This window comes from Venustampulla echinocandica (assembly GCF_003357145.1).
Source record: "Venustampulla echinocandica strain BP 5553 chromosome Unknown scaffold_0, whole genome shotgun sequence".
NCBI lineage: Eukaryota > Fungi > Ascomycota > Leotiomycetes > Helotiales > Pleuroascaceae > Venustampulla > Venustampulla echinocandica.
In genome coordinates, this window is record NW_022474205.1 from 2,172,973 (window position 1) to 2,200,082 (window position 27,110).

The window sequence follows — 27,110 nt, forward strand, 5'->3', positions numbered from 1 at the left end:
GAGGTACCTGGCAGCCTCGCATTAATCGCCGCTCAATCTGGGAGACTGGAAGGCCAAGGGACGCCCAGGGATCCTCAATCGAACAATCAAAAAGTCAATAATAGAAACTCATAATCCCATCCGACACCAATCACGCCCCTTCGGTTGAAATGATTGTCCGCTAGCTCCACGCGGCCCCGTCACGTACCCAGCAGCTATCGTCCAAAACGCCATCATCACCACCCGGGATATCTCATCTCATCGTAAATCATGTTTCCTTCGATGACGCCAGCATGAGCTCTAGTGTATCCAATATTCATGCGGCGGAAATAAAATAAAACCCTTTCTGTAGAATACCGAGTCACCGACATCGCTTGCGTGTGTAAAAACCACTTTTCCATTCCTTCTTAAGGGATAGATGCCGGAGAGCTGAATCTATTTCGAGTGACTTCCGATTTTGCCATGAAGAGATCAGAGCTCCACCAAAACTCCCCTGACAATCGATACATTTCTTCTCTCCCAAAAAAAGGTTTACCTCTTCTTATTCCTTGTTGATCTTGCGCCATACATCCGCTTCTGCTGCTGCGATCTTCGCACCGGCCTGCTGGGCCATCCTTCCTAGTGAATTCCACATGCTATCAGATTCCATCCCGTCTCCTTTCCCCGAGCTGGACGCATTATTGGCCTCATTTCCCGGTCTTTGGTCGTTTGTAAGCTCTGATGCATAAACATTCTGCTGGTAACCCGATGCTTGCTCAGCGCTGCGTTGAGGATATCCACCTCCGTCCGTGGGTAGCGAAATGGGGTATGCTGATGACGCAGTGTTTGATGTAGACATGGAAGATGCTGGCGGCTGACCACCAAAAGCGGAACCAGGAGGCGCAAACGACATCTGAGGAGGATAGGGCTGTGGCATCGACTGAGTCGCTGGAGGCCCTGCCATCTGATGTGGCGGATGATACACTTCACCAGCCTTAGGGGGTGGAGGAGGAGGCACGTGCTGGCTGCTGAACGGAGTGGGCACAGCACCAGGTTGCGGCGCTGGCGGACCCTCGGTGTCGCCGTGGAAATTCGATGGCCATTGCGGCGGCGGCAGTCCTCCAGTTGGCGCGGGGACCGCGGCAGCGCCTGGTCTTGCGGATGGGTATGTTGACGTTGATGTTGATGAAGATGATGATGATGATGATAATGTGGTCGTTGAGGCGGCCACAGGATTGGGACCACCAGAGGAATCCTTATAAGATCCAGGCGCAGCCGTTTGGGGGGTTACTCCAGAAGCCTTCGATGCAGTATCGACTCGCGTGTACACCGGAATACCCGACATCTCGAGAATCTCTTGATGTCAACAAGTTTCCTATTGCGTGTCGATGTTTCGTGTTTCGAAGTCCGTTCTAGCTGACGAGCAGTTGGGGGCTGGAGGATTGACTCGACCCAAGTAAGAGTGAGAACGTACGAGTAATCACACGGTGTGACGGTGACTAGAGCTCGCGCGAGTGTTTTGGATGTCAAGTTCGTTTTGCCTATTTTGGGGTTGCTGAGTAGGGAAGCCAGATTTCGAGTTTGAGGCGTGGACACTGACGGTCCTGGAACATCTCGGTCGTCTCTGTTTGTCTCATATCCTAAGCAGTGCGCGCAGTACCCGCCCCGCGATGACGTACAAAGAAGTTGTACCTGATTCGTGGCGTCTCTCGTTTCCTCGCCAAGAGAGCCGGCCCACGTGATTATATATCGCAACAGCAGCTTTACGAGTAACCAAGGTACCTAGGTTCAAGTAGATCGTCCATAGTTGTCAAACAGCCTGGTATGGTCTGGTATTGTATATGATCTTTTGCCATAATTGCAATCTACAAGATCAATCGTTTGAGTAGTAGGTAGGTTTTGTTTTTATTTATTTTTAGAGTGTATTTATTTTAGTTATAACGTAGGTAGGTTTGTGCCAGATACCGAAGCCCCTCTCGACAGCGATCTCGTAATGTTATCTTTTTATATTCAAATAAAACCCCATTGAACGCCTCGAAAATGCACCCAGTACACCAATCCGCGTAGATCCATCTACCCACACATATCTCACCTATCCACGCTGTCTTAAGAACCCAGCAAGGTAGCCAGCAAATGCCTTCCTATCCGTGGAGGTCGTCATATGCTTTATAAAGTCGGATCCATCAATACCCAAGGAGGGGAAGAATGAGGTCTGCAGGTGCTGGAGGAACATGTCGCCCGTTTTGGTATAGATCGTTTGCTCCAAACCGGCGATTTCGTTCAGGACTTGCTTGACTTGAGCATCAGAAACAGGGCGGAATTGTGGGTTTTGGAGGACTTCCCAGCAGATGGGATGGAATCGCTCAATAAGAAACCTGTCGAAGCCCGGGAATGCGGGGGAGGGTGGAAGCGTGGATGGCGTTGGTTGAGGAGAGAGAGTTGCGATGCTTGGCCCGCCCCAGAGATCAGCCATGCGGGCGAGAACTGAAAATGCAAGACGACTAGCCGGGAGATTCCCCGTCCCGTTGCTCACCGTCCTTGCTAGAGTTGTGACGGATGAAATCAAAGACTCGAAAAAGCCTTGGTTTAGGTCGCTGACCAAAACCGACCCAAGACCTTCGTTCAGGATGATCTGCACAAATGTTAGATATTCTCGTCGAAGCTCGGCAAGCTGAATCTCGTCATCGGTCCCGGTGATCGGTTCATTTAGGCCTGCAAACACCCTTTGGAGTAGTGGGGTAAGCAGGGAGTCTAGGACTGAATATATGTCTTTCTTGAAGCCAAAGATGACCTGGTCCAATAAACGAAGGAACATAGCCATTTCATCTTTGGACGAGCTTTGAGATAAGAGTCCATCAATCCAGCGCGGAAGGAGCGGCAACATCCCAATCCCTAAGACTCCCATAAGTCTGGAGAATGAAGCTCTAGCTGCCGTTCGAATATCAAAAGAGGATCGAAGTGCTTCGAGAGCAATCAGGATGGCTTCTGCTGCTCGGCCAAACTCTTCCACCAATTCCTTAGGATGGGCAGCACGATGCGTTGCAGCGGTGCCCGGGCTCCAGTCAGAGTAACCATGCGCTAAAGTTCCCAGAGCCATAATAACGTGATGAATTTGCAAGATTGCTTGTGCGTCGCCTGATTTCGCTATAGGGAGGGTACGCTCAACCTCGGAGAATAGAGGCTCCATGATGGTCCTGGCGTACAAGACCTGCTTTTCAATAGGAGTTGATGATGTTGACGAGATGCAACCAATCGCCTCATAGAGGTAGAGCTGCCCGTTGAAAGTCGCGTCAGCAGAATGATCGCTCTCATCAGATGACATGTCATCATCGCCACCACCTTCACTCGGAAGCTCAGCCTTAATAGGAAGCAAGTCGCTGATGGACTGGATTACAGTCTCCGCAACATTTCCCACGTGTGCACGGAGGTGCTTCACAAACCGATGAAATAAGTACCAGGACCGCGTCCGGACCCTGATATGGTTGTGGTGCACTAGTCTAACAAAGTCCTCGAGGACTTTAGGTATGTATGCTGCCTGGTTTTCGAAAAATGAGCAGTATCGGACGGAGATTTCCATATACTGGAGTTGAATGGCAGGATGAGCGAACGAGGCAACCCCTTTATCCGTCAGTACGTCGAATCAGATACATGCACTTTCGAAGCTTACCTGATTCGATCATCTTCGAGATCATGATGATCAATCGCTCAGCGGCTACGCCCGATGGCTGGCTTTTAGCATAGAGTCCTCCGTTTGGAACAGCAAGCTCTCCAAATAGATACATCTCATGAAGTGCCAAGTCGAGATCTCTCCAGTCCATTTGAGCACCCTGGCTATCAAAGGATTGGAAAGTGTTTCCCACAACATTGCTTAGAACGTCAATGTAAAGTCCTTCATCAACTGCGGCAACTGCCTTTTGAAGGATTTGCAATCTTTTCCTCAAATCGTGGAATTCTGCCTCATCTGTTTGTTCATCCTCGTTGCCCCAATTAGACGTTTCATCGTATCTCATCTTCTGAATAATAGAATTGAGAATAGGTGACAGCATGGAGGAATATGCAGGTGGAAGTGGTTTGGCTTTACGCAAGAATGTGAGAAGATCGGTGAGAGATGGTATGACGGTAGAGCAAATTTCATCATATTCGTCGGAAAAGAAGCGTAGGAGGGAAGGGAGGAATGTTTGAATGAGTTGCTCGGCTCGTGCTCGAGTCTCGGCCTGGGCCTGATTATCGTCGAGGACTTTCACGATATCGAAAACCACGTTGTTGACTAGCTTTGCAACAGCCTCTGCGAGATCAGTATCATAGCTCGATGTTGGCCGTAAATCATGCAGTGCTGGACTTGTAATAAGTTGAGAAATAACATCCCCCAGATTCAAGAAGACAATCATATCCATCTTATCAGACCCTTTCATCTTTTTAGCCACAATCTCTGTGAATGTGTCAATGGCTGCATCCCGCACCTTGTCTTCTCGGTGGGATGGATTTGTACGACCAGCAAGCCCAAAAAGGAGATTCAGGGTATCTTGGTTGACAATTAACGAGATGTCAATCCAGCTAACCCACTTGCCAATCATCTTCAGGTTCATTTCGACAATGCTGTCATTCCGATCCGCCCATTGTGCCAGAATCTCTTGCCAAGAAGTAGCGATCTTCTGAACATCCCGTGCTCGCAGAATATCCTTCAAATAGGTGTTGCGTTTTGTTTCATCCGCGGTCCGGGTAACAAGAACATCGGCGATTTCATCATGAATTGAGCCCAAGATTCGTAAGTAGAGAACAATGCCCACAATGTTATCCCTTGACACATTATTTTGAAGACTGGTCAATGCCAGAAAGTCATCCACAAATGTTTCCCAGCCTTCTTTATACATCGAGATAAAGAGGAATGTTAAAGTCTGAGTGAGCTTATTCTGGAGACTCGGTGGGTCTATGTCATTCTGGCTGCCAGATCCATAGATATGCCTTATGTATTCCAAGAGCGTCACCTTCAAATGGTTTAAGTTTTGGCTATCCAACTGTTGTGTCTGAATGGCATTGTTGACAACGTCTAGGGATACTAGCCGAACGACTTCGGAACATTTTGGGATTCGTGTGAAGAGGGTTAGGCACGCTTCGCGACCAGACGGGTCAGACCGTAGCTGATTGAGGAAATCGAAGGCTTGCTGTTTGACGCTCTGGTCGGCGGTTGGGTTCCATGCAATCTCAATGGCATTTTCGACCTGGCAGAGGTTAGACAGTTGGCATAAAATTGTGGTGTTGCGGGCATTAGCAACACGTCACCGACGGTGCGGTTAACTTACCTGGGCGTCCATGACTACCGGATTGCAGATGCCCTGGGTTAGAGGGTACCTGCGACTCCTCGGGATACTAAGTTCACTACTATGTAAATGGCAGCAAGTGGTGTTGTCGCATAGACTTGAACATGCGTCAGGCGCGCTATGAAGCCATAGAAGGCATAATTTCTTCAGAGGTGATAAAAAGTCTTTGTGCGAGTATTGGAGGTCGCCGACTCGCTGACCAAACTAGGATGAGCTGTACTTAGGCTATCTGATAATATTAGATCTGCAAAGAGAATCTGCTGTCGGGTTCAGAGTGTCGAATCGCTAGAGAGCTTTGTGGTAGTTTGAAGATCGAAGGTTGACCAAGACAGAGCACCCCGCCGTTAAAGGCGCTGCCCACAGTTTTGCTGCAAGGATGTCCACAGCACCTGAGTAGGGCACGTGCAGCCAATTGTCTCTCTTCCACATAAGTCGCGTGTCCTGTAACCACTGGACACCTACGAAGTACTGGACATCTTAAACCTAGGTGAAGGTAAATTAGGGTATTGCTAAATGTTCATTCATGGACAGCCGGCTGCAATCATAATATTCCTTTCACAAAGAAAGCTGCGAGGCTTTGATGCCGTGTCAAGCTTTTGTTGACCACCACAACCTACCTAGGTACAAACAGCGGCATCAGAGGTACTCCAGACGCAGCGAATTATTTTCTACATTTATCAGTTGCGGAGAGAGGCTACTTTAGCTACCTAACCTCAAACCATCTAAACCCGAAAATCCGAGTCCTCGCACCTGTTGTCTACTCTTGTTCTACCCTGCTAACCAACATATTGTCCCCAGCTCTTCCCTTTATATTTCTATATAACAGGCCGGCTCTATGTCTATGCATACATTTCTCTGCCCTCAAGATCAAGATGAAGTGGCCTTGCGCTGTTCAAACATGCGATCTGCCAGCAGGAAGGGCACTCTATTGCATATGTGAAATGTGCGATCAGCACTTTTACGGAAAGCATATTATCTCTGAACAACATACTTGTCCTACAGGCGAAGTTTGTATCTCCAAGCACCAAAATATTGCACAATAGATCTCTGACTAAAAATGCTAGGATATTCAAGCGATATACTCATCTAGAGATCCTGCTCGGCTTAAAAACTTGAACTTGACAAGGCGAACAGCCAACGAGGCCATGACCTCAGGCTTGTTATAGACAATCAACTGTGTTGCCCTGGGTGCGCGTGCAGAAGCTTTACGTGAAGGGCATAGATGTACAGTCAGACTCCCTGCAGCCGAAGAAGCTTATTTCAATTTTGATGTCCTTGGTGGCTGCAACTATCACGCCTCAATTGTCTTTGAAGATGGTAAAACGTGGTTAGCAAGATTCAGACTACCCAATCATAGTTCCCCGCTACTACAGGAGAGAAATTTTGATCGGCGGAGTGAGTTTGCAACGTACCGCTTCCTTGCGGGGACTACTGCACCAGTCTCCGCAGCACACGATGTCGCAGATGATGGGGATCCTACCAATCCTGTTGGAGCTGGGTATATCTTGCTTGAAAAACTGCCTGGAAGTCCGTTGACTTGGCATGAAGCGAGTGAGTTGCAAAAGCAGAAATTCTCCCGACAGTTAGCAGATATCTACATCAACCTTAAACAACATTCCTTCCCAGAGCTAGGTCGTCTACAGCTCTCGCCGTCTGGGGCGCCGGAAGTTGGGCCAGCTTTTTTTGATTACGATTGTAATGGGGCAATACTTCCGTTTGGTCCATTCAATAATTCGAATGACTATTACACAACATTGATTGAGCGGCGAATTCAACGTATTAAAGATGGCGAGATAGCAACATCTGCACCTGCCGACCTATACCTAGTATACATGACATTGCTTCACCATCTCCCATCCAATGACTCTGGTCCCTTTTTCCTCCGTCATATCGATTCAAGAGATTCGAATTTCTTGGTTGACGATGAGTACAACATTACAGGTATTATCGATTGGGAATTGGCTACTATAACTTCAAAAGTTTCCGCATTCCAGTCCCCACTCCTCATGTACGATCTGGGGCGAGCTGTATCGTATGGGTGTTTCCACTGCGAGCCAAGATGAGAGCCGTCTTGCTCGAATCTTACTGGAAGAGGATAGAGACAATGAGCTTTCCATGATAGTAGCCCAAAAGATGCACTTCAGGGTTGATATATGTATCGAGGCTGATCCTCATAATCGTGAGAATTTCGTTAGTGTTTTCACTGGGTGGTGGAAGGCTGCGTACGGGATGGAAATATTTGATTGGAGTGTATGGCGCAAGGAGGCAATGATCGAATATGGCGATGGGGGTCTACTTGAGATTTAGCGTTTGCAGCCCGGCCATACTCACACCCTATGGCATAATTCAAGTTTGCCATCCCTACGCCTCCCCATCTCCCCAGAATTCTAACAAAAGGCTCATCTTCTCTGCGCCGTGCCCGAGGAGTCTCGGGTCCCTCGCGACTATAGAGTACTGCATACGAAGCGCGACGACGGGCGTTCACGGAAAAGCACAGCAGTTAACCTCATATCACATCCTACCGGGGTGTTATGAGATTGCGACTAGTTTCGTGTTTCCATATGGCCTTTTTCGAGGCCGGTAGTAGCGGCTGTTTCTGTCCTTACGATAATGAGCATGTTGCTATTTGTGGCTATTTTATTTCCTTTGGCGATCTTGGTATCTGAGATGGCGCACCGATAATTCTCCTGCCCGTCCATGGAAGGGTACAACTTAAAAACAGTTGCAATGTTGCATGGCGTTTGCTGATAAATACATCGGGGATATCTATCTAGAGTTAGCTTGCAGATGATGGAGAACTACGACATATCCTCAGATATTGCGATTGTTGCATCGTCACGTGTGCCCGCGCATGTCCAAATTCAGTTGTTAGTACTTACATTCGGATCACCACTTCCTTCTCACATATGGCAACCCATGTATTGCTAGGAGCCAAGCAAGTAATCCTCGAATTATAGGCTCGGTGTGTCGTAGACTGTCCAGCTCATGCAAGTCACGAATATCTCAAGTGGGATACACCATCAGATCATCTACCGGACATAGGATTTAAGAATTGGACTTGCCCTCAGTATCGCAACTTCCAGGGGCCAGTTCGCGTCATCAGCCATGATACCTGCAAGATAAGGCAGCGCAGGTCGATGATAGCTCACTAGTATGCACCAATAATAAGTCCATGGCACTGTTGTTACAAGAATATGTGCAGGACCTATTGAATTGCTGCCAAATTATCGTCGCCAAGCACCCTTCCTCTTCCAGATGTGGTTGATCTCTTCCGCTCTTAACTCCAAGTAACGGCAGTCTTCCGAGCAATTGACAGCGTTGATGAAATATCTGCGGCGGATGACGATATTAGCCAACCTATAGTGAAGTTAGCAAGTCAATCATCCAGGAACGGCTTGCAAGCACAATGGATGGAGGTTCAAGTGCTTGCGGTTTCCTTCTCATCCCCTATAAGTACCCGTGGAAGTCGATATGAAAGTTCGACCAAGCTGTTGGGATTTCTCAGGCTTTCATTTATACCAGAACACTAAGTTTGTACCGGTAAAATGTCAACTGCTTTAACCAAACAAATTGACCTTCGAGTCCGTTCGGGGGGCGTCGTGAGAGCAGATGATCCTTCAGGCGACTCCACATCAGATGGGTCCTCGACTGATCTCAGTGACGATAAAACCGATGGAAAGACTCCACGGGCCAAGACCACCGAAGTCGGTACGACAATTGCGCCCCTTGGAGTCCCTGCAAATGAGAAAAGATTTTGGTGGCAGCGTCGGAAATCCTATGATACTGGTGCTATTGCGACTCAACCATCAGTTTTTGACGATCCTGATTCCGCCAAACAGTACCAGCCACCGGCCACTTGGGAAAATATTTCTCGATTCGACCCTTCCGCGCGATGGACCTGGGGGGAGGAGCATAAACTGATTAGGAAGATTGACTTAAAAATCATGGTCAGTCTACACACAATCCGCTCAGCTGACGATGCTTGATATTGACCACATATAGATTTGGGCTTGTGTCATGTTCATGGCTCTTGAGCTTGACCGTGCAAACATCAAGCAAGCCTTAACTGATAACTTTCTGAAAGACCTTCACATGAACACAAATGGTATGTATACAAGCTTCATTTACGTTCCGTAAACTTGTTAAGGTTTCTAGATTATAACCTCGGAAATTCCGTCTTCAAACTCTCGTTCTTATGCGCTGAGCTGCCGTCTCAGCTTGTCTCGAAATGGATCGGACCAGATCGATGGATACCGGCCCAAATGGTTATTTGGTCCATCGTCGCCGCTGCCCAATTTTGGTTGAGCGGCCGAACAAGCTTCTTGACCTGCAGGGCTTTACTTGGAATAATTCAGGGTGGTTTTATTCCAGACGTGGGTCCCTAGCTTCCGACATTGAATAGTTGCTAAATTTTTTCGAAGATTATCCTATACCTTTCATACTTCTATAAGCATCACGAACTTACTATCCGACTCGGGTTTTTCTGGACTGCCTATTCGATAGCGGATATAATAGCTGCATTTTTGGCCTCCGGACTGCTTCGTTTAAGAGGTGTATACAGCTACGCTGGCTGGCGCTGGATGTTCTTGATCGAGGTGAGAATTTACAGCCCAGCTTGTAAAGGATTTTCATTCCTAACAACCCCTTAGGGGTTATTAACCATGGTGGTCGGCCTTTTTTCCTTTGTCCTCATGCCACCAAGTCCGACGCAGACTGCAAGTAAGCTTCGAGGAAAGAAAGGCTGGTTTACTGAGCGGTATGTTTTTGGTCTGATAGGTTGCTCCCTTTCACTAACAATGTGTTTAGAGAAGAAATTATAATGGTCAACCGTATAATCCGAGAAGATCCAAACAAGGGCAGCATGCATAACAGGCAGCCTATCACGCCAAAGCTTCTCTGGAAAAGCATGTGCGATTATGACCTCTGGCCACTTTATATTCTGGGCCTCACATTTCAGATCCCAGAGACAACACCCGCCGATTATTTGACCCTAACTCTCAAAGGTCTCGGCTTCGACACCTTGAAGACGAATCTACTTGTTATTCCATCAGTAATCGGCAAAATAATCACCATGCTGATTCTCACGTACTCTGCAGAGATATTTGGCGAGCTGACTTTCCATGCCGCTGCCTCCCAGGTCTGGGCTTTGCCAGCCCTTGTTTTCCTCTACGTCGTGGATATAAACAAGATCAACAAATGGAACGCTTTCGGCCTTATGACTTTCCTCCTCAGCTACCCCTCAGGTAAGCCAGGCCTCTTCATTCAATTCACTGATCATCACCACTAACAAACAAATTAGCCCACCCCATCCAGGTCGCCTGGAACTCGCGCAACTCAAATGGAGTACGCTCCCGCACCGTTTCTGCCGCCCTCTACAACATGTTTGTGCAAGCTTGTGGGGTCATAGCCTCGAATATATATCGCGCTGATGATGCCCCGCGCTACAAACGGGGCAATGGCGTCTTGCTAGCTATTTGTATTATGAACATGGGACTTTATGCTTTGACGAAGGGTTACTACATTTGGAGGAATAAGTCCAGGGATAAGAAGTGGAATTCTATGACCGAGGACGAACGATTGAATTATCTTGCTACAACGAAGGAGGAGGGAAATAAAAGATTAGACTTCAGGTTTGCGCATTAGATGACTAGATCTTAGAAATAGTTTGAAGCATAGGTTAGAGTTAGTGAATTGGACAGTTTCACGTGATACAACCCTCGTTTTCCATCCCAAGTGGAGGTGTTGGGTGCGCTATCTATTGGCATAGACCATTTGACTGTGGGCGATTCAGATCTCTATCAAGCTCCCAGACTCATACCTCGAGAATGCAATGCAATTTTAAAGTCCCACCTTATGGCCGGCTATGGCAGAGTGAAGGTGGCCCATCTTCTACCCACAGGTAGGACTGGTATGAGATTTCGGCATGTACCATATACATCAGAAGTTTCTACCAATACCTAAACGCCGTTTTACTCACTTCACAATTCCAATGGATGAAGCACACCATTTCCCCGTAATATCAACTCGTAAGCTTCAACCAATAGCGATGCATAACGGAGAACTGGTCCGCCACCATTTCATCGGAAGTGGAGCTGAAAGAGAGAGGGCTAGATTATCACGCCTTTCCAGGGGTGTGAGCAAAGTACGGCAAGGACACGAACGAGATTACGTATCTTTAGGTGGGTTCTAAGAGTGAGGCTTCTCTAACCTAGTTGTATTCCAACACTCATTGCCGTAAGCTGTCAAAGCAATTTTCGGCACTTAGCGCCATAAACTGCCCCAAGGCAAGAGCCGCCATGGAGCCAACGCCGCGAGTCAAAACGGCGAAAAGGATGATTGAATTGGAATGTGAAGATGCGAGCATTGCCGCGGAATCTAATAAGCGGACGATCGTGACTTACTTGGTGCTTACCGAATGCACCACCAACGGGTGAGCGTATTTGATATTTTATAGACGATGCGGACGATAGGACGAGTTGGACGAGGTGCTAGGGCGGTTGATGAAGATGCTACGTATCTTGCCGTTCATCGACAGAGAGTATATTGCACTCCACTACAAAAGTAATCGCTTAGTTATGCCGTGGTAGTATTTTTCGATCTTTGAAAGGTACTTGGCTGCGGAATAGCATCCTTTTACCCTTTTCTGGAAGTATATCACGCGATTGAGACTGCTGACATCTAGTGCGTACGGTTTGTGTTCTTCCAAATCTCAAATGCTAATGTATAAACATAAGACCAACGTGGAGCCCATTTGACTTACAACGCTGCCCCCGCAGAGCCTGCCCCGCCCCCGAACGAACGACCGATAAGCAGAACGGATTGAAATTCTTCCCCAGCCTCGAAAAAATAGATCAACAAGCACAACCTTCCTTTGATGCATTATCTCTTGGTCCAGTCAAGTTCACTCTGGACTGTTCTTCTGTTCTCCCAGTATTGGACTGCGCGGCTCCTGGGCCCCTGGCACCCTTCAATGATGTCTCTGGGATGGCATTCGCGATAGCTGTGAACACTTCCGTTACGTTCGTTCCATTCTTGGCACTAGTCTCGAAGAACAATAGGCCCTCCTCCTCCGCATATGACTTGGCTTCAGCAGTCGATACCTTCCTAGCATCTCCATCATTGTCCTCTCCTTCGGCATTATCATTATCTTCATCATCGCCCAGGGGATTGTTTGATCCACCGTTTTCGTTTGTTAAATCGAGCTTGTTGCCTACTAGTGCGATAACAATTCCTGGTGATGCTTGCCTTTGCAACTCTGCCACCCAGTGCTTCGCTTTAATAAGCGATGTAGGCTTTGTGAGATCGTAAACCACGAGGGCCGATTGGGCGTTTCGATAATACATGGGAGCAAGTGATGCGAAACGTTCCTGTCCCGCAGTATCCCATATCTCGAATTTAATCGTCCGCGTAGGTAAATTACATTTTTGTGTAAGGAAGGCAGCTAAATATAATATCAGCCAGAATATCCAAATTGTGTAAGGGACTTGGGCCATACCTCCGATAGTAGGTTCCTTGTTCTCTTGGAAGTCGTTGTTCACGAATCGCAGCACCAGGGATGACTATACGGCACTTAGCATATTTGCAACAGTGTACGTGCAAAATAACTAACCTTTCCTACAGCAGCTTCACCCAGAAGAACAAGTTTGACGCTGCTGCTCGGCTTGGGCCCAGTTGCCTCCGCCATCGTAGGCGGATCTTAGTTGATTGTGAGAGTTAATGCGATGGTGTTGGGCAAGTAGTGTAGCGCGACTGGAGCTCTGGGGATATCGCAGGGTAATATGATAGAGGTCGGCCGAGGATTTGGATTTGGGAAATTCTGCAGGTTTGAAGCTACTGGTGCTCTAGGTATCTTGAGGATATGATGGAGTTGTTGAAGGTTGAGATGTCCAACTGTTGTGCCTGTTCATGGTCCGTGATGACGACCGCGGTCACAATTCTTAAAGCGGTTAGCGTCCATTTTTATCTGCTGTATCGGAACAATTCCTCAGAGCCCCGACATTTTCTGAAAATATTTCGAGCATCAGCAAAAGAGAAAAGCATAAAGATCCACGTCAAAACGACGATATCCACAATGGCCAAAAGAAAGGCCGACGCTCTTGCTCAAGCGCAGCATGGGAATGGTAGCAAAAAGGTTAAGCACGCAGCTGCTTCCCCAGTAGCAAAGCGAAGCTTGCTGGACGATAGCGACCCTGGTAGTAGCAGCGAGGATGAATCCGTTGGAGGGGTCCAACTTCAGGAGCCAGAACTCAAGATCAACAAGGAGTTTGCAAATCGGTTTGAGCACAACAAAAAGCGGGAGGAGTTACATCAGTGTCAGTTTGCACCTAAATTTATTCACCCGTTTTCTAATGCGATTAATAGTGGAGGAGAAATACAAAAAGGACGCAAAACCGGCGAATGGCAAATTGTATGGGGACAAGTATGATGAAGACTCCGAATCGTCCGACGATGAAGACGAAGATGATGAGGGATTTCTTGCTACGGAAGATCTAGACGCAGAGATTTCGGCAACCCTTCAAGCCATACGAAACAAAGATCCCCGCCTTTACGATGAGAAGGTTACCTTTTATAAGCCCATTGAAGAGGATGGAGAGGAAGATGATAAACCAACCAAGAAGGAAAAGCCCATGTATTTAAGCGACTATCACCGGGCAAATTTGCTCAAAGGCGACACTGGCGAGGAGGAAGAGCCTGCACCAAGAACGTTTGCACAAGAGCAAGATGATTTAAAGCAGACGATCGTCAAGGAAATGCATGAGGCAGCTGAAGGCAGTTCAGATTCAGAGGATGAAGATGGAGGATTCCTGATACCAAAGTCCAAGCCGGAGCCGTCGACTAGCAAAGTGCACCCCTCGAGAGCGGCCAAGGTCAAAGTCACCGTGGATGTGAAAACCGCGGATAAAGAACCCGAAACCTTTCTGTCTAATTTCATGCAGGCGCGAGCTTGGGTACCGACTGATGGGACGCGATTCCAACCGCTAGAATCGGACGATGACGAGGAGGATGAGATGGCGGACAAGTTTGAGATTGCCTATAACCTTCGATTCGAAAATCCTGCCGGTAGCAATGAGGTGCTCAAGTCATACGCAAGAGATATAGTAGCAACCAAGTCCGTTCGCCGGGAAGAACCTAACACTAGGAAAAAGCAGAGAGATGCTCAAAGAGAGAAAAAGGAGGCTGAGAAGAGCGAAAGAGAAACGGAAAAGGCAAGGCTGAGACAATTGAAAATCGGAGAGATGGAAGAGAAACTCCAGAAGATTAAGAAAGCGGCGGGAATTAAGGGGAAGACACTGCAGGAACAAGAGTGGACGAAGTTCTTAGACGAGAACTGGGATGACGACAAGTGGGAAAGCGAAATGAATAGTCGTTTTGGAGAAGAGTATTACGCCGAGCAGGAAGCCGGTTCGGACGAAGATATGGATGGTCAAGATGGAAAAGAAGCTAGCAAAAAGAAGAAGATCAAGAAGCCTAAATGGGATGATGATATCGACATCAAAGACTTAATCCCCGAGTTCGAGGACGAAGAGAAGTCTCAGAAGAAGCCAGAATTTACCTTATCTGACTTGGATGAGCAAGATGAAGACTCCAATGGCGATGAAGATGCCACTGCGCCAAGAAAGAAGAAGACAAGCAAGGCTCGCCTGCAAGAGAAGCAAGCTAAGAAGAAGGCCGCCCGGCTTGAACGCAAAACGATCGAAGACCTTGTCGACAGTCGCCTCGATATGGACATCTCCCTGAAATCCAAACAACCATCCTTCTTCCGCTATCGAGAGACATCGCCAACATCCTTTGGTCTCACGGCAAGGGACATCCTCATGGCGCCCGACGCATCGCTGAATGAGTTCGCGGGGCTGAAGAAGATGGCAGCGTTCCGCGACCCCGACAAGAAGCGCAAGGATAAGAAGCATTTGGGGAAGAAGGCGAGACTGAGACAATGGAGGCGGGAGACCTTTGGAAATGAGGACGGCCCGGAAGTGGTAATTGGTGCCAATGCCGCCAGCGTTGGAGAGGCGGCAGCTGAGGGTGATAATGTTGATATCGTGGAGGGCAAGAAGAAGAAGAGGCGGTCGAAGAAGAACAAGCCGCGTGCTGAGGAGGCCACTGCTTGAGTTCAAGTAGCTTAGATATCATGAATTCCATATTCTCCTATACTTGACGGCCCCTTCTTTGTCCATTTTATAGCCCGGGAAACCATACGTTGAGTTAATATATCGGATACCCATGCATAAGCCTGTTGTCCATCATTGTATACAACATCGAACTCAGAACCTACAACGGCATTGAAAGGAAACATTGCCTTTCCTTACCCTGCCAATTAAAGTCAATGTAGGCCATACGCGAATCCATATCTCAACATCTATATCCCCTTAAATTCCATTGATAGACGCTGCCTCAATACGCTTATTCTAACGAGAAATATAAGGGAGATATTAGTAGGGGTGTGCTGCTCTACAGCTCATTGGCTGATGCAGCATGATGATATCCTAGGTTGAACTGTTGAGTTAATATCCCTCACTAATGGATTCTCGAGCACGAGTTGAGATAGGTAGATTGATTGCCGATACCATAGACAGAAGGTACTAATCTATAAAGCATCCCGTACTCTGACTGAAAAGGATTGGACCTTGCCCTAAGGAGGTCACAGGTCTTGTGGTAAATGGTGGAGGTTGAGCAAGCCATAGAATCTCCCGGCTGGGTATACCTAAATAACAAAGGGAAACGTCCCCTAGCATACATGTTCGTAATGATTCGTGCAGGCCATGCCCAGCTATATACAACCAAGCGCTTCAAGTCGCAGTTGCCCAAAAGCGGACACCATTTCGCCATCACCCCATACCTTTATATACCTCATAAATCCATACCCCGCTGATATATAAAATTAACGTCTGGGCTCGTACCCGCCCATATTCCTGTTGCCGTTCACAGGCATTCCACCCATCCCATATCCAGCTCCTGCGGCGAAAATGTCCGCCTCCTGGCCAATTTCTGGAGGGTCCATGTTAAATGGCATGAACCACGCACTGCTGCTAGGCTCTGTCATATACCCTGGCATGCCGCCCATATGCATATCCCAACCTGTACCATCGAGCATGCCGTGAGAGTTGAGAGACGAAGGATCCATTCCAGCATACGCGCCAAAAACAAGTTGGCGGTCGAGCTGGGATAGACTCCCTTGTTGGAGAGGTGGCATCATGGTTTCAGAACCGTACAAAGGGGTTTGATTGTACAAGTTTACCGGTGTCGTCGGACTCATCTGATTATAAGTTGCAGCCATTTGGTGGGCGTTGTGCATTTGCATGCGGGAAGCTGGAAGCATATTTGGAACATTCGTATTCAATGGCTCCATTTGCACCGGGCGAGTTTGTGGCGGCTTCTTAAGCTTCCTCTTCGTAGGCTTAACCAGCTCGCGATCTTGTGGCCGGAGAGGGGAGAGCGTGTGGAAAAACTCCTCGACTGTACGGTAATCGGACTTTTGCTCGAGCACCGCATCGTCCCCTTTCTCCTTGTTGATCCCCGTAATTGGGTCTTCAAAATCGGATTGGGAAACGCCGTGAGGATAACGATCGAACCAGTCTCCGTACTGAAATATACCTGAGGATGGTGTCGACTTGTTTGCTGATGGTCCTTGTCTGGCTGCATCTGCATAAACCCTAAATTGGTCCTTGAGATTTTCCGACATGAAATGGAACATTCCCCAGTATTTCTTCATCTTTGATAGGTACTTGACGTTTGTCGCAAGATTCTTCTTGGATAACGCCTCTATCGCAGCATTCTTCGAGAAAGTTCCAAAGATGTGGACAGTGCTCGAGAGAAAGGCGCAATATCCAGCAAAAGGGGCAGTGACGAAGTACGATTCAGCATCTCTTAGAATCTCAGATATCCTGTTCGCCGCCTTGAATGCCTTCGCTCCAGCCCTTGTGACAAATTCTTTTGGCATATCTGGCGGAGGTCGGCCGCCCGGGTGCCCGGGCACGCCGAACCGATTCATGAACAGTATATTTTGTTGCATGGCAACGTGAAGAAATAAGAATTGATTAGCCAGTCCTTCTGTCTCGTGCGCGTGCAAGTTCTCTTTCGTATATTGTAAAGACTCGGGTTGGGTTGTGATGAACCCTTCCGCCTGGTTTAGCAAGTCGGCATAAGTAGATTCTGGGTGCCACATGAGATGATGATCATGTTCCTTGCCGCCTAGATTAAGATAATTTATTATTCGACCCCATAATGCGATTGAGCGGATCATATAAGCCGCCACGCCCATGTTCTCCTTTGGATCAGAGAGCTGCCCGGCGCCTGGGGAAACAGGATGTGGGATATTGCCGCGTAAATCCTCTGTTGGTCCGGGCATATCTAACTGGAAGAGTTTCTCCTTAATTGGCAGTTGGACCTTGATCGAGTCTTCTTTGATGAAGCTTGGCCTATCAGTTCCCGAAGAGTTGAATCTATCCATAAGGAAGCAAGCCCACATCGTCCGTCGTCGGATTTCGCGGTCGATAAAACTTAATTCTGCAGTGCCATTGCGTTTAAGTGGATCGTAATCTAGGTCTCGGTGTAGTTGAAGAGCGTACGCCATTCGAATTGCCATTCCGCCTAATGACCAGCTTCTACCACCTTGACATGTTCCGAATTCGTGCAAACCAAGAAGCAACAAGCATGTCAAAATAGTTATGTTGGGCCACTCGTATCGTCTCATAAGTATATCTCGCGCCTCCGAGGCCCATTCTTCGCCTCTCAGAAAATTGGGGGTAGAGTTGAGCTTTGGATGTGTCGAAAAACGCGCCGATATGGCGCACACAGAGAGAATCAAAACGGGTGGCACCGTGCCACTCCTGTGGGTGGATTAGCCATTGTAGCAGTTTGAGTTTAGGGCAATACTTACTTCAACTTCCTCATAAAGCTTGGTTTGTGAAGCACATGGTATGCTTGGCCATATATATTCTCGAAAAAGACTTCTGCTAAATGCTCTTGAATTTCCTTGGGTGGCAGTGCATCAGCGCCTTCTGACAGAAGTTTGCTCTCCTCCGCCTCTTGGATCATGAGTGACGATGGCCTCGAACCCATATCTAGCTGTGAATCTGCGGGCTTCGACCACTCGTCTAGCTCTGGACCAAAAGCTTCATCAGCACCACGTTTCTTGGTAGGCGTAGTACGCGTAGGAACAGTACCAGGTATTGCTGACTTGACCGTTGCTCTTGTGACTGATGCTGCAGAAGCATCCTGCTCCTCCTTTGGTACAATCTTGATGATTCGTTCTTCCATCCTCTTTAATCTCTTGTCGAGCATTGCCATGTAGTCCGTACGAGGGGCGGCCTTCCGCGTGGTCACCTTGTAAACACATGGAATCCGTGATCTCAAACAATGTTTACACGCAGGTTTCTCCCCCGAGCACCGAATCTTCTTTCTGCGGCATGCTATGCATGCCAATGGCAGTCGCTTCCGCTCCTTGCCAGCCTTCGTCTTCAATTCGCTCCATGGTGGGTTTGGATCGTTTTTCTCCTCCTTTGTCCTATTGCCTAGATCACTTCCATCGAGCGCTCCGCCGCTGTTGAGGCCAAAATCATCGCTGTATCCTTTTTCTAACCCCCCACTACCGCGATTGCTTGAAGGACTCGCCTCATCCGACCCAGCACTCACGCTTCTGTTACTTTGCCCTTGTCCTACAGCGCCACCACCACTGAGGCCTGCGCGAGCCACACCGGGGGTCGAAGTAATGGAGTTCCGGTGGTCGGCAGGCAACGAGCCGATCGAGTTGCGATTTGAACCGTGGCCCGATAGATTATAGAGATCAGATGGGTTGTCCAACGGTGTGTCGACATGCAGTCCGTTTTCCGGCATGGTTTGGTACGAGAAGGAGAAGTCTGCAAATTGCGAGTTGCCGATTACATCAAGTTGGGGCGGGGTGGCATTGACTGCCGAGGCGTTTTGCGCTTGCGGCGTGGAACTGGTAGTGTTCTCCATCATGAACTGCTCGATATCAAGAGGCTCCGGATGCATCGGGTCCTCCGTGATCGTATCCCCGGCGGAGTTGTGGATTTGGAAATCGGCGGCATCGCGCGCTTGGTAGATTGTAGCTGTAGGGACTCGACCCGATGACATCGTCGCACAGTAAACGAACCCAGCTGCGGTATCTATTCCCTCCCAGAGATGGATTCTGCAATCGCGAGGCCCTAACTTCTTACTTCGCGTTCACATCGACCGTCTTCATCTCATCTGGGGCTCCTACTTCCATGCAGCCTTGTCGCTTCAGCTCTCTTCCAGCATGGCCGTTGGGCACAGTCGTGGTTGGATCGAGTTTCCTCCGTTTCCTGCCTGCGTTATGGCAAATATCTCGAGGGCGGGTTCTGGGCGGGACTTCTCGGGCGAGTGGATGTGGGTGCCGACGTGAAAAAGCTGGCTCAAATAAAAGATACCGCCGCTTTCAAGCTTGGGCCGAATGTCGCGTCAATAAGTTATGGCTGGTGGTGTTGGTATTGGACTTGGTCTTGGTAGGTATGTTGACGTCGGTGCAATACGGAGTCAGTGAGCGAGAATAGTCAAAAGCGTGGGTTTTGGCAGAGGCCAGAACGAGAGACAGCTTTAGCCACCCTCCTTTCTGGTAACCTTAACCTTATCTGGGCCAAGTTTATTGTGGACGATTTATTGTGGACACTCTCGTTGCAACGCGGGGGCGAACTAATAAGCACAATAATAGCATAAGTGTTCTGGGGTCAGATGCTCCAGCTGGGGAGATTCCGGGGTACAGAGAGTCAGACTGTCAGAGGCAAAACAGAAACAGAACGTCGGTGACGACGCAACGCGGATATGCACTTGTGGCAGCAGAACAGGACCTCGATACTTGGTTCCGCCGAGTCCTCCCCTAACCTATGGTATATGCTTACCACTGCACTTGCGGGCAAAGAGATGGAGAATATTGCATGTACATTACGATGTAAGGATCTCTGTAATCTCATTCTTCCGCAGCTAACATTTGGTGTACTTCGTACCCCCAATCCAAACCCCGTTGTTTGTAAGCCTTGACCAAGTGGACGACTTCCTGCCCACTCTTAAAAAAATGGAGATATATCCCAATCTAAACGACGCCCGCGGTGCTCGGAACGGTAGAGGCCCAGCGCCAGCTCAAAATGTTCCGCGATGATTGGGCCAGGATCCTTGTTGAGGTGTGATTTTGTCCGTTTATATTGCATGGGAATTCCTGGAAGTTTGCACAAAGGCGACGCCAAGGTGGGACCAAGGATCGGAGTAGGTACTTACTTCGTCCCGACTCTTGACTGGCGGTATCCAGCAGCTAGGCAAGGTGTCTTGAGCCTCCAAGAGAAGTGATGATAAGCAGATCGGTTGCACGCCACTCGACCTGAGTATGGGCAAGCAGACGCAGAAGCAGAAGCAGGGCAAGGACTGGATGCGGGCCGAAGGACTCAATCCAGGTTCAAGAGCAGAGATCGTCACACCAAAGGCCTTGCCCTTGCCGCCACTCCTGTGCCAACGGCCGAATACCCCGTATCGTACGTAGTACGAAGTGCATCGTGTGTGAGCCGGCCTGGCCATGCAAAAACCAGAGGCCCCCAACACGCCAAATCCCCAGGCCCAGCCTCATTTCGACCTTCCCGCACGCACAATACTCTGAGAGCGCATAGCTACCCCCCGGCCCAAGTAGTAGCAACACCATCTCGCTGGGCGCAGTGTCCGTGGCATTATCCATCATGGATGGAGTAGACGATTCTCAGCTCGGATCCCGTTTCATTCTCTTCATTCACCGCCAGGTTTAGAGGGAGAATACCTGGATGCACTTGTGACCAGGGACGCAGGTCGTTGGCCGCTTGCGAAGTTGCGAAGTTGCGAGCAATTAACTCGGAAGTTTTCTCACGCATCTGCAAGGATAGCCCTCCCGTCCACAGAACAGTCTTCCGTCGATCGCCTCGCTTGCGATATTCAGATCTGCCTCATTAAGCAGATGGGACGCCTGCCCTATGAACAGTCACGCTTCTTTGGGCAATATGGCGAGGCCCTGCACTGGATTGGATGGCTGTCAAACTCCCCTACAGAGTAAAGCTAACGCAGTGAGGGGGTACTGGGCGTTGGGCTTCTTTGGCTAAACCTAGAGGCTATCATCAACATGTGTCCCTGACCTCGAGCTTGACGTTTGCCTGCATCGAGGGTTACATGCGGGCAGGCCAAATTGCGCCTGAGTGCTCGATGCATTTCCATACCGCCCTGAGAACGTTGTGCGTCTGGTGTCCTATCTCGGCTGGCGATGCCTCTCTCGCGACTCGGATTTTGAAGCGGTATTTACGGGACGCAGCGTAATGTTAGACAGCGGACACAGTACCTTCTGCTTCGTGAGAAGAGTCCACCTACCGCGTGATTGTTGAATAGCCAGGGCACTACGCCGCTGCATCGGGCCCTGGATTGAATGCCCTGGGTTCCTGTGATACTGGATGACTTCTGACCGTTAATCCGGGGTAGACTTGCAAATATGCATTGAGTGCCGTCTCGCGATGGGCCATCTCAGACTGAAACTGGCGATTAGGGTTTTGAGCCGGAGTGACCCAGCCAGGGAGCTCGGTGAAATCGGCATAACTGTCGTGCTCGGTCAATCGGAAAGGGCTGATATTAATGACAATATGCATGAGGTTGGTCATGAGGAGCGCCGCCATCCAAGTTTTATGGCAAGGTACCATTCATACCACAGGGATCTTTCTCTGATGCTCTACAGAATGCAGCGGCCGTGGATATAACTGCTCCGGCTCTGTAGCACCCTGCGGATTCTAGAAGGCGGCGAAGCATTTGATGCGTCCTTGGCCAATCTAGTGCAAACAATATACAGATTGTACGGAATACTCCGTGAGTAGGCATGTCATAGACGCGATAAGCTGCACTCATAGCATTGATGGATATATCTTCACGCGGACCTTGTCGGGAAGCCTAGATCAGACACTCCGGGGATCACAAAAATGCAAATCCGGGGTTAGCATCCTCATCAGCCCCATGTAGGCGGTTCGCTCTTGAGTACCTATGGCACACGTTTGTATGTCTTTGAGATGTTGTAGCTCGGGGCTCTCAAACCCACACGAGACCGAGACGTAGGCAGGTACCACTTAGACCTTGCAATTTGGAATTCCGCGATTGCCAGCCTCTCAATCAACTTAGTGTTTGACCTTGATAGACAGCAATGTAGAAGCTTGTGGGATTTTATGAGCGAACAAAGGTTGTTTACGAAGTAGTCTCCTTTTTACTAAAGGCCCAAGGCATATATAGTTTATAAGCCTTAGGCCCCAATATTTGTATGTTATGCCTCAGGCATCAAAACCAGCTACCTCTATGACGACCCGAAGTCTGGAGAGCTTCGTGAGCTTCAATGCATTCGGTCCAGCCCTCTATCCAAATTGACGGAGGCTCAGGCACAACGATGATTCACAACCCGAAACTGGTTTGCCGAACGCTCTGAAAGAAATGGCTGAAGCTGTCGCCCAGCCTGCGCTGCAGCAGCCCGGGAGATCGCTGGGCTTAATTCCCGTCGGCTTGAAAGAGGCAGCTCTCGATTCCCCTACTTTTCGAGCAACAGCAGTACACTTTTCGGACCAGGTGGAAATAATCGAGAGATGGCTCGAGGCATATATCAAGTCTATATCGAAGCTATCTCACGATGTTTTAGCCCTCGACGAGACGTTCAATGCGTTCCTACAACGCTCAGTTCCTCCCGCAAATGTCTCCGAGGCTGTGGTGGATCATGATTACACTCTACTGGCCATGAAGAGATCCGGGGAAGCCTCAAGGGATTGGTGGTCACAGGTTATTGGTGCCATGAGGAAGATGGATGCGAACTTGGTCGAACCCATAAAGTCGTTCCTGAACGGGGAGTAAGGGGAGCTCAATCCCGGCAGAGAGATGTGTCGACTAACATTGGCAGGCTTCGAAACTTCAAAGATGCCAGACGCTACCTCGAACACTCCCAAAAATCGTTCGATGTTACCCTGGCAAGATATTTGGGCCAGTCAAAGACGAAGGAGCCATCATCACTACGAGAGGACGCATTCCAGGTGCATGAGACTCGGAAAGCTTACCTTAGAGCATCTTTGGATTTCTGCATACTTGCTCCTCAGCTGCGCTACACAATCGACAAGCTTCTCATTCACATCTCTGTAGATCAGTGGCGCGAGATGAAGCGCCACCATGAGATAACTGGTTTAAACTTGACCAAATGGGGCGGCGAAATGGATCGAGTCCGAGGCTGGAGTAAAGAGATGGAAGCCGGAGAAACTGTTTTCAGACGGGAATTACAGACTGCGAGAAGAGAGATTGCAGAAACTACTTCCCAAGCTTCCAAACCTTCTCGAGAACTGGAGGATTATAACCTTTCCACGGTCGCTTTTCTTGGTTCCAAGGGACCCTCCACAGTCAATATACATCTCCGGAAAAAGGAGGGTGAGAAATCGGGGAAGCAGAGCTGGCTATTTTTACGAACAATATCTGGGAAGCCGGCTAGGACTGCATGGGTACGACGATGGTTTTATGTCAAAAATGGAATATTCGGATGGCTCGTGCAGGGTGTTCATTCGGGTGGTGTTGAGGAAAGCGAGAAAATTGGCGTTTTGCTATGTAATGTGAAGCCAGCTGTTCAGGAAGAGCGAAGGTTTTGCTTCGAGGTTAAGACCAAAAACCGGACAATTCTACTTCAAGCGGAAACACAGGCGCAGCTGATGGAATGGCTGGAAGCTTTCGAGGTCGCGAAGAATGAGGCTCTTCAAGCCAGCGTCAATGACAACCATGCCCACCCCGGAGGCGTTGATCCCGCTTTTGCCATTACGGCTCCATCAGTTCCTGAATTTGCTGCCAAGACTTTGGATGGCCATATTGCTCACGGTAGTGATGACCTCGCCAATCCTGGTTTTGACCGTGCCGGCACCTTACCAGTTCCTGGGACTGACATGGGAAACCTGGCCTCAAGAGGCAGCTTCGACGTCACCGGCCCACGTCGTTCTGTAACCACGAGGGAAGAAGGCGAGAGTAGCCGTGACCATGCAGCAAGAATTATGCAGAAACTCGACCTACACCGAAAGACCACGACTTCTCAGACTGATAACCCCCCTCCTACGCCATCCGCTTTGGCTGGTGGTGGTATTGCTAGTCTTATATCTGCAAGTCACAACATTTTGCCCGCAAGTTATTCAAATTTTCCCATCTCGCAGGTTGGCCCTGCTCGACCACAACTGACATTGCCACAAATAACGGAATCTCATACAAGCACCCTCGCGCCGGCTACTCTGGCGAACCCGCCCGCTCCTACTAACTTAAGTAAATCCGTTGTTATTATCGGTGGAGAACGTGGTATTGGTATTGGCCGAAGCGATGCACCGGGCGGCATGCCGGGGAGCATGATGGCGAATCTTTGGGGTAGTAGCAACTGGGGATATGTCAATCGAATCGAAAGGCCGGATACGAAATCTTCGAGCTTGACAAGTCCTTCTGTCCCTCCAAGTCCAAGTGTACGGCCTCTTGAGCCATCCCCAAAATTTGATGGGGACGATAATAGCAAATCCGACACTGCCCTATCAGATGCCAAACAGATATCGATCCGCACGCCCACTACTCCTCTGGCTTCTACTCCAGTCTCTACGCATCGAAAAGCAATAAGCGTCGACCTCGAGGCAATGCGGTCGCAAATCTCTAGCCCCAAACCAGAGGTCTTTCCAAGTAACTATCCTTTGGAGCTCAAGACCCAAGAGGCTCAATTTCGCATGCTCTTCCCAGATGTACCACAAAAGGAAAAACTACTTCTTGTTTTCCGAGCAACATGGAATCCAAATGAACAGCAAGAATTCCCTGGAAGAGTTTATGTCACCCAGAAGGACTTTTATTTTTATAGTCACCATCTCGGTCTCGTCTTAATCACAGGTGTGAGCATGGATAGCGTAGTGGAAGTCACCGCTGCACCAGGCAAGGATTGTGATTTTATATTCCTTCACCTCCGTGAAGACGCCACCAAGGGAAATTTTACGAGAGTTACGATCAAGACCTTCTTAGAGCCTCTTCGGCTTTTGCAGTCTCGACTCAATTTTCTAGTTGATACATCCCAATCAGAGGAGTCATTCAATCTGGAAGATACAATGTCAACATTAATCAGAATGGAGAACGAAGATCCAACTAGAAGCCCAAGCTTAGAAAGCTGGGAGGACGTTTCAATGAACACTCCAATTGATGACGGTACCCTGTCAGGGAGACTCCGCAGGAACCGAGATTTGAGAACTTCCATTCACGTCGAGGCAGGACTTCACCTGGGTAGACGCAACAAGGAAATCACAAAATTCCAGTTGCCATCACAGCCTGTGGTATTTGAGCCAGAGGGGATGCAGCAGAAGGTTATTGAAAAACAATTCGACATTAGTGCGAAAGGCCTCTTCCACGTCATGTTTGGCGACAAGAGTGCTGTCTTTCAACTCCTCTACCATGATCGCCGCGCCCAGCGTATTGCTCAATGTCCTTGGGTGCATCTAGAGGGAGGGCACATGCGACGAGACTTCGAGTTTCAAATCGATTATGTTGATATATTTCGCCGAGCGCGTCAGGCGAACGTCGTCGATTATCAGATTATTGATGTCATGAACGACCATATTTGTTACGTCGTTTCTGACATGAAAACCCCCTGGCACCTACCGCACCGAAAAGATTTCATGGTAGTCGCTAAGATCGTCATCACGCATGTTGCAAAGTCACAGTGCAAATTAGCTATCTACACAAAAGTTGATTGGTCGAGAGCTCCTAAATTCTCAAAAGGTCTCGTCGAACGACAGGCTCTCGATGATGCATCGCTTGATGCTCTGGAGCTGGCTGATGTTGTATCTCACGAAGTGCGGAAGCTTGGACCACATAGAAACAGGACGAAGAAAGCGATCAATATATTCGGCTATGTCGGTCATCAAACCTCAGTCTCGATGTTTTCCGCTACGGAGTCTGTCAACTCAAAAAGGCCACTGATCAAACCGCGAACTCTGACAAATATGTTATTTGAGACTCTTGGGTCATTCGGCGAAAGTGCCATAACGTCCGTGATGATGTGGACATTTGCCGCTCTTCGGTCCGTATGGAAAGCCGCAAGCGCTCATAGTATAATTCTGATAGCTCTATTATTGAGCGTTCTCGTGAATGCATTCTTCACCTCGAGGGATACGTCAGACTGGTGGGCTGAGCGAAGCGCTACAAAATTTATGAATCGAATCGGCGTTGGCCCAAATCCTATCATGGGCAAGGCTATCTACATAAAGGATCTTGATGATGCCTTGAGAGCAGTGCCGACAGATTTAGTAGAGCAGGCGGGAGGTAAATGGTAAGCAAATTTACTTGCTCTTGCAATATAGTGACAGGCTGGCTAACTTGAATAGCTACGATCATTTTAGAGAGATTGCCAATATTACTGATCTAGACTCACCATATGAATCGGCGGGTGCATTCTTCTCCTCGAGTCCCGCTCGATCTACGGCTCGACGACTGCGACGAACACGGCAGCACCTTGGCACATACCGCCATGATTTGACAGTGGCCATGCGTGTAGTTAACAATATTGACCGAGAGGTTATGAGAGCCGAATGGGAAAATTGGCTTCTCGATGAGAACGGCAGGTGCAAACAGGTACTAGATTTACTACGAGACAAAGGGGCTAAGTCTTCATCAAATAAAAAGCCCCGAGAACCCCATTCTCAACAGGTCATCGAAGCGACGGAAAATGGTCAGAGAGATAAGCTCGAAGAGATGCGAAAGTGGCACGAAGAGTACTGCGGTAGTTGTAGGCTCGAACAGGATAAGTTGCTCAAAGGTGCCAAGCATTTAGCATTTATTTAACTT

At 48.7% G+C, this 27,110-nt stretch overlaps 9 protein-coding genes across 9 annotated transcripts; 4 read left to right on the plus strand and 5 right to left on the minus strand.

Moving 5' to 3' along the window:
• Positions 1–520: 520 nt before the first annotated feature.
• On the minus strand, positions 521–1,303 carry BP5553_00668 (uncharacterized protein; the record flags this gene model as incomplete). Its single annotated transcript, XM_032009291.1, has 1 exon — positions 521–1,303. One exon carries the CDS (start codon positions 1,301–1,303, stop codon positions 521–523), a length of 783 nt encoding a protein of 260 aa, XP_031873345.1.
• A 747-nt stretch (positions 1,304–2,050) lies between these two features.
• BP5553_00669 (putative Exportin-T) lies at positions 2,051–5,270 on the minus strand (the record flags this gene model as incomplete). The annotated part of the gene is made up of 3 exons (XM_032009292.1): positions 2,051–3,576; positions 3,626–5,177; positions 5,259–5,270. The coding sequence occupies 3 exons, from the start codon at positions 5,268–5,270 to the stop codon at positions 2,051–2,053; spliced, it is 3,090 nt and encodes a 1,029-aa protein (XP_031873346.1).
• Positions 5,271–6,731: 1,461 nt separating this feature from the next.
• On the plus strand, positions 6,732–7,583 carry BP5553_00670 (uncharacterized protein; the record flags this gene model as incomplete). The annotated part of the gene is made up of 3 exons (XM_032009293.1): positions 6,732–6,774; positions 6,825–7,308; positions 7,376–7,583. The coding sequence occupies 3 exons, from the start codon at positions 6,732–6,734 to the stop codon at positions 7,581–7,583; spliced, it is 735 nt and encodes a 244-aa protein (XP_031873347.1).
• A 1,238-nt stretch (positions 7,584–8,821) lies between these two features.
• Positions 8,822–10,919, plus strand: BP5553_00671 (MFS general substrate transporter; the record flags this gene model as incomplete). The annotated part of the gene is made up of 7 exons (XM_032009294.1): positions 8,822–9,223; positions 9,279–9,381; positions 9,432–9,649; positions 9,698–9,871; positions 9,926–10,032; positions 10,083–10,519; positions 10,576–10,919. 7 exons carry the CDS (start codon positions 8,822–8,824, stop codon positions 10,917–10,919), a joined length of 1,785 nt encoding a protein of 594 aa, XP_031873348.1.
• A 1,208-nt stretch (positions 10,920–12,127) lies between these two features.
• On the minus strand, positions 12,128–12,960 carry BP5553_00672 (putative VPS21-GTP-binding protein; the record flags this gene model as incomplete). The annotated part of the gene is made up of 3 exons (XM_032009295.1): positions 12,128–12,717; positions 12,772–12,835; positions 12,886–12,960. The coding sequence occupies 3 exons, from the start codon at positions 12,958–12,960 to the stop codon at positions 12,128–12,130; spliced, it is 729 nt and encodes a 242-aa protein (XP_031873349.1).
• A 387-nt stretch (positions 12,961–13,347) lies between these two features.
• Positions 13,348–15,385, plus strand: BP5553_00673 (Uncharacterized protein; the record flags this gene model as incomplete). The annotated part of the gene is made up of 2 exons (XM_032009296.1): positions 13,348–13,588; positions 13,638–15,385. The coding sequence occupies 2 exons, from the start codon at positions 13,348–13,350 to the stop codon at positions 15,383–15,385; spliced, it is 1,989 nt and encodes a 662-aa protein (XP_031873350.1).
• Positions 15,386–16,155: 770 nt separating this feature from the next.
• BP5553_00674 (Zn2 DNA-binding protein) lies at positions 16,156–19,370 on the minus strand (the record flags this gene model as incomplete). Its single annotated transcript, XM_032009297.1, has 2 exons — positions 16,156–18,103; positions 18,154–19,370. The coding sequence occupies 2 exons, from the start codon at positions 19,368–19,370 to the stop codon at positions 16,156–16,158; spliced, it is 3,165 nt and encodes a 1,054-aa protein (XP_031873351.1).
• A 2,285-nt stretch (positions 19,371–21,655) lies between these two features.
• Positions 21,656–21,901, minus strand: BP5553_00675 (uncharacterized protein; the record flags this gene model as incomplete). Its single annotated transcript, XM_032009298.1, has 1 exon — positions 21,656–21,901. One exon carries the CDS (start codon positions 21,899–21,901, stop codon positions 21,656–21,658), a length of 246 nt encoding a protein of 81 aa, XP_031873352.1.
• An 823-nt stretch (positions 21,902–22,724) lies between these two features.
• On the plus strand, positions 22,725–27,107 carry BP5553_00676 (Uncharacterized protein; the record flags this gene model as incomplete). Its single annotated transcript, XM_032009299.1, has 3 exons — positions 22,725–23,131; positions 23,182–26,595; positions 26,651–27,107. The coding sequence occupies 3 exons, from the start codon at positions 22,725–22,727 to the stop codon at positions 27,105–27,107; spliced, it is 4,278 nt and encodes a 1,425-aa protein (XP_031873353.1).
• Between the last annotated feature and the right edge of the window lie 3 nt (positions 27,108–27,110).